Consider the following 6,528-nt stretch of genomic DNA (forward strand, 5'->3'; position numbering starts at 1 on the left):
GCTCACTGCAAGCTCCGCCTCCCGGGTTTAGGCCATTCTCCTGCCTCAGCCTCCCGAGTAGCTGGGACTACAGACGCCTGCCACCTTGCCTGGCTAGTTTTTTGTATTTTTTTTTTAGTAGAGACGGGGTTTCACCGTGTTAGCCAGGATGGTCTTGATCTCCTGACCTCGTTATCCGCCCGTCTCGGCCTCCCAAAGTGCTGGGATTACAGGCTTGAGCCACCGCGCCCGGCCAATTTTTCTGTTTTTAAAATTTTTGTAGACATGGGGTCTTGCTATGTTGCCCAAGCTGGGTCTCAAACTCCTGGCCTCGTGATCTTCCCACTTCAGCCTCCCAAAGTGCTGGGACTATAGGTGTGAGCCACCATACCTAGTCTGTTCTCAGATATTATTGTGCATAAAAGAGGTTTAAAATGCAGATTACCAGTTACCTATCCACCCGCACCCCAAGGTTCTGCTTTAGTAGATTGAGGGTGGAACCCCGGACCCTTATTTCTAACAAGTACTCTGTGTGGCTCGAGTGCCAGTGGTCCACGGGTTATGCTTTGAGAAACATTGCTGCCTATAACCTGGCTCCTGTCCCCACAACCCATGACACTACCCTAACCAAGGCCCTAGCTTTGTTGCCAAGACTTTTTTTCCTTCCTTGTCTTACTGGACAATATTTTCCATTTGGCCACAGGATGAAATGACTAGGGGTTGTACAGAGTGGGATGAGGAAGGCAGGGTCACACAGGGTGAGACAAGTAAGGCAGGGTCGTACAGGTGCAGGGTCAGATCCTGTCTGTTTAACACTGTGATGTCTTATTCATCTCATCATGGATTTGTTGTTGTTGTTTGAGACAGAGTCTCACTCTCACTCTGTCACCCAGGCTGGAGCACAGTGGCGCCATCACAGCTCACTGCAGCCTCAACCTACCGGGCTCAAGCCATCCTCCCACCTCAACCTCCCAAGTGGCTGGGACTACAGGCATGCACCACCACACCCCCAACTAATTTTATTATTTTTTGTAGAGACAGGATCTTGCTGTTGCTGTTTCCCAGGCTGGTCTCAAACTCCTGTGCTCAAGCAACCCTCCCACCTTGACCTCTCAAAGTGCTGGGATTATAAGTGTGAGCTACCATGTCTGGCCCATCATGGACTTCTTAATATTAATTTGATTATTTTAAATAGCGCATTGAAATATTATTTGATAACTGAATTTTTTGGTGCCCCTTTAAATTTCAGACCCCAGGCAAGTGTCTCCCTCACCTCACCCTAGTCCTGGCCTTGCTTGACCACTGCCTCCTCTTCAGCTGTCCTCTCTTCTACCTTCTCCCGCTATTTCTCAGTTGCTATTGCAGGATCTCTCCCACCCCAATCCCCCACTGAAATGTCAGTGTGTCTGAGCATTCTGTGTTTTTCTTACTTGGTCATTGCACTTATTACATTAGGCATTACATCATTCTTCTTCATTTCTCAAGTGCCAATCATAGTGCCTAACATTTAGTGAGTACTCAGTCAGTGCTTACTAAATGAAGGAACCATGCTTTTACTAAACAGTTGTAGAATCAGTGTTCTACACCTAGAATTATTCATAATTCCCTAACCTTTTGCAACCTTGTCATACAACAGAAAAAATAGACTGCCTGAGGTGATAACAGTGTTTTGAATTAATAAACCGACCTCTCCTACTGAGCCCTCCAGTTACGGTGGATTTTGGAGGAAAACAAGTCAATATAATAGCATCATAGCATCATTATTTTTTGCAAAATTGACTACCACAAAGTCTCATATAAGCCTAAACCCTTTTTCCAACCTTGAACTTTCAGAATAGATCAGTAAAACTAAGGATTTGCATATTAAATGATAAAATTAGTTACCATTTATTGAGTCTTTTTTTGTTTTGTTTTGTTTTTTTTGAGACAAAACCTCACTCTGTTGCCCAGGCTGGAGTGCAGTGGCACAATCTCGGCTCACTGCAACCTCCACCTCCCGGGTTCAAGCGATTCTCCTTCCTCAGCCTCCCGAGTAGCTGGGATTACAGGCATGCGCCACCATGCCCAGCTGATTTTTATATTTTTAGTAGAGATGGGGTTTCACCATGTGGTCCAGGCTGGTCTTGAACTCCTGACCTCAAGTGATTCACCCTCCTCAGTGCTGGGATCCCAAAGTGCTGGGATTACAGGCACGAGCCACTGGGCCCAGCCTATTGAGTCTTCTTATGTTCTAGGCACTGAGATTATATACTGTGCAAATATTATCTCATTTGGGCCTAACACCCAGCCTAATAGGTGATTGGTATTATTCTATTTTATAGATAAGAAAGATGAGCCTTGAAAAGGTTGAGTAATTTACTAGCAAATGGTAGAGATAAGGTTAGAACCGGGTATCTGTCCGAAAGCCTATACGCCATCGCGTCTCCTACTCAGTGAACCATGCAGACCACAGCTCCACCTGCGACACCACACTGGGAGTTCATCTGCAAAGCCCCCTCCATCCATTTGTCTACAAGCCAGAAAGCCTAACAGTAACAGTTAGAATCGGAGTCAGACTGTCTAGGTTCAAATCCCGGTTCCAGCAGTTCACTGTGGGACCTTGTACAAGTTATTGCCCTGTGATTGTTACCTCATGTTACTCAGTAAGTAAATGGAAATGCTAACAGCACCCACTGGAGGGCCATGGTGAGGATTATATGAGACAATGCAAGCAAAGCAGTTAGCACAGTGCCCCGCACACAACAGGAGCTGGTACTTGTTAGCTACTGCTGACCTTGTGGCCCCAACATTGCTCCTTCATCCCCTGTTCTCTAGATCCAGGACTCAAACAATGTGTTCTGGAACCAATTCCTGGAAATAGTAGACCAGAAATATGTACAGTGAGTGACTATGAAAACAAGACTAGCTGGGTGTGGTGGCTCACGCCAGTAATCTCAGTACTTATGGGAGGCAGAGACAGGAGGATTGCTTGAGCCCAGGAGTTCAAAACCAGCCTGGGCAACATAGCAAAACTCCATTCTCCACAAAAAGGAAGAAAAAAACAAACAAAAAATAAAGCTGGCATGCTGGCTCACGCCTGTAATCCCAACACTTTGGAAGGCTGAAGCAGGAGGATTGCTTGAATCCAGGAGTTTGAAACCAGTCTGGGCAACATAGTGAGACCCGTGTCTCTACAAAAAATACAGAAAAAAAATAGCTGGGCATGGTGGCACGTACCTGTAGTCCCAGCTACTCAGGAGATTGAGACAGGAGGACTGCTTGGGCCCAGGAGTTCAAGGCTACAGTGAGCCGTGATTGCACCACTGTGCTCCAGCCTGGGCAACAGAGTGAGACCCTCTCTCAAAAAAAAAAAAAAAAAGAAAAGAAAAGAGTAGCCCAGGACAGAGGAAACAGAAGGTGAAAAAAACAAAAGTTTGTCAGCCTAGCCTGAAGAAAAAGGGGAAAATGCACTGAGGCAGGAACGGGGCAGAGGTTGAGGGAGCAGGGTGGGGACAATGTAGGAATAAAAAGACCACCACGTGGGCTGATGCCTGGCCCCAGCTATGGCGGCAACAGGCAGGGGAGCCTGGCTCCAGAGCAAACACTATTTTTGCAGTAAAGAGCCTTTCCTAATGAGCCAATCTGTCTCTACTTCTATTGGCATCCTGGGAACCAGGGTGCAGCAGAGATAATTTGCTTCACACACCCCCCGCCCAAACAAAGCACCATTACCTCCAACCCATTACATTAGCCTTTATCAGCCTTGGAAGCTCTCAGTCATCCTCCATGAGCTGCAATAATTTCAGCTAATTTCTTAAGTGTTCTAAGAGCCTCTGATGTGTTATGAGCCTAGTAATTGTTGACTGGTTCCTTTTCTGTTGTGGCTTGATTTCATACCTTGTATCCGAGCTGATGCGTGCTCTGGGTACTTGATTATAATGAGGCTTTTTGCAAAGACTCACATTAAAAAATAACATTAAATACTGAGGTTGGTTTAAATCAGAGTTTAATTTTTCCACCATCCCCTATTATTCTTATTAGGAAGCCAATTCTTCATAAGGATAGTGACCTCCAGTGTAAAACTTTGAACAAGTACAAAAATTGAGAATTAATGATGAAGCTGGTTCTTTTTAGGGAAATCTAAGAATGAGGCACAAAGTCATGAACTATGCTGAGACCAAGGCTGCAACAGGCACGGCTTAGAGAGGTTTGGGATATTGACTCCCAGCCTTCTCCAGGGGTCCTTAATTCATCAGAGCCTCCTTGTTCCCTAGAGAGCCTGTAAGAGCCAAGGTGGCTGAACGGCCGCAGAGGAGCTTCCTGGAGAACAGTGAACAGCTAGCACCCCCTTCCCCCGCATCCTGTGTGTATTGCCACTTCCCCTTCAGCCGGTAGCCCCTCTCAGGGTAAAGGGGCACAGTTCAGCTACTTGGCCACCCTGAACCCTGGGTGGTACCAGAAATTAGGCACAGACTCTGGCTTCTGTGTGAAAAACCACCCTGAAAGTCACTCTTTAACGTGTCATACAGCTATGTCACTGACTCATGTTTAGAAAAGCTTCTCAGGTCCATTGGCATCTTCTTATCAGCTGTAAGCAGGTGAGTTCTGTTCTAGCGTGATTCTGGGGGTCTCAGTGGCATTTCAGGCTCATGATGTCCTTGGCATTCACACCACCCAGGGCCACGGATTCCTGTTAGCAGTGGGTTCCTCGTAGCTCTCGGGATGGGCCCAGAGGTAATGTCCACCGGGCTCCTGCTCTAGTTGCTCCCCCATCCCGTGCTCTCCAGTGGCGCTTCACTAGACAGCACTCTCTTGGTTGTCAACTGCAGAAAACCACCTCATGTTGGACTTAGAAAAAGAAAAATTATTGGCTCACTTAACTGGAAAAGCCCAGAGGGTAGAAATATATATTTCAGCCCTGACTAGATCCAGGCCTCAAACAATGTCATCAGTACTTGGCCTCCCTCTCTGTCTTTTTCCCCATTTCTGTGTCTTCTCCTCTGTGTTCATAGACCTGTGTGTGCCGTGGTCCTCAGGAGCTCCAGACACACCAAAAACAGAGCAGATCCTTTTCACAGCTTCCCAAGAGAGTCCTAGGCTTTGAGCCTCATTGGATCAATTTAGGTCCCATGCCCAGCCGCAAACCAACTTCTACAGTCAGAAGGGTGACATACCCTGTCACCTCCTCACCCCACCAAAACTGCATGGCCCATGAGAGGCAGAGGGGCGATTCCCCAAGTGACAGTTGGTATTACAAGAAGAAGGAGAAGAGATGCTAGAATGGCAAAACCAAAAACTGTCCCTAGTATAGAATTCCAGCATTTCCTGCTGGAAGGAAGAATTTCCACACTTTTGTGTCACTTGACCTATGGACATTTCCTGGATAGGAGGGCAAAGTATGTGAAAGGGTACCTTGGGATCTCTTTGAAAGCTCAGTGCAAAGGAACTTGACAAGAGTCTTATTTCTACTTTTCTATCCCTCTGGACAGTAATCGGTACCTTATAGAATTTCTTGAGGTTGGAGGTGTCCTGACACTCTTGGAAATACTTGGGCTGGAGAAGATCAAGGAGGAGGCCAAGAAGGAATCCGTCAAACTACTTCAGATTATTGCAAACTCTGGCAGGACGTACAAGGAGCTCATTTGTGAAAGCTATGGTGGGTACTGTGTATGACAAGATGTGTCTCCCTAGGGACCTCAATGAAATGGTGGCAGAACCCACCACTGCTATAGGAAAAACACATCATAGAACTGGTTGAACAGGAAGCTTTTTGTGCTCTTGTTCATGTCACCACTAGAAAACCCAGATTTATGATTCTCCTGATTCATCATTTGGTCACATTTTTCAGTAGTGGTTTTAGAAATACTTCTCCTTTTTAAATATATCCTGTTTCAAGCATCCATTCAAAGATTTATTGAGCTGTGGCCCAATATCTTTTGTGAAATTGAGTTATGAGGCCGGGCCCAGTGGCTCACACCTGTAATCCTAGCACTTTGGGACACCGAGCGGGGAAGATCATCTGAGGTCGGTAGTTTGAGACCAGCCTGACCAACATGGAGAAACCCCGTCTCTACTAAAAATACAAAAAAATTAGCCAGGTGCGGTGGCGGGGGCCTGTAATCCCAGCTACTTGGGAGGCTGAGGCAAGAGAATTGCTTGAACCCAGGAGGCGGAGGTTGCAGTGAGTTAAGATCTCACCATTGCACTCCAGCCTGGGCAACAAAAGTGAAACTCCATCTCAAAAAAAAAAAAGAAAAAAGAAATTGAATTATGAATAACTCAAGAAATAAAATTGAAGGCCAGGTGCAGTGCTTCACACCTGTAATCCCAGCACTTTGGGAGGCCAAGGCGGGTGGATCACCTGAGGTCAGGAATTTGAGACCAGCCTGGCCAACGTGGCAAAAACCCCTCTCTACTAAAAATACAAAAATTAGGCCAGGCGCAGTGGCTCACGCCTGTAATCTCAGCACTTTGGGAGGCAGAGGCAGTCGTATCACGAGGTCAGGAAATCAAGACCATCCTGCCTAACATGGTGAAACCCCGTCTCTACTAAAAATACAAAAAAATTAG

At 46.4% G+C, this 6,528-nt stretch overlaps 1 protein-coding gene across 1 annotated transcript in view; it reads left to right on the forward strand.

The window, feature by feature from the left end:
- LOC105555127 (chromosome unknown open reading frame, human C1orf228) overlaps positions 1-6,528 on the forward strand; it is a 64,464-nt gene that overhangs the window by 27,777 nt on the left and 30,159 nt on the right. Inside the window, exons 3-4 of the mRNA XM_012001918.1 lie at positions 4,488-4,556; positions 5,448-5,614. Of these exons, the coding sequence (XP_011857308.1) occupies positions 4,488-4,556; positions 5,448-5,614 (236 nt within the window). The remainder of the gene's footprint in view (positions 1-4,487; positions 4,557-5,447; positions 5,615-6,528) is intronic.

Source organism: Mandrillus leucophaeus, unplaced genomic scaffold (assembly GCF_000951045.1).
Source record: "Mandrillus leucophaeus isolate KB7577 unplaced genomic scaffold, Mleu.le_1.0 Scaffold67, whole genome shotgun sequence".
Taxonomy (NCBI): domain Eukaryota; kingdom Metazoa; phylum Chordata; class Mammalia; order Primates; family Cercopithecidae; genus Mandrillus; species Mandrillus leucophaeus.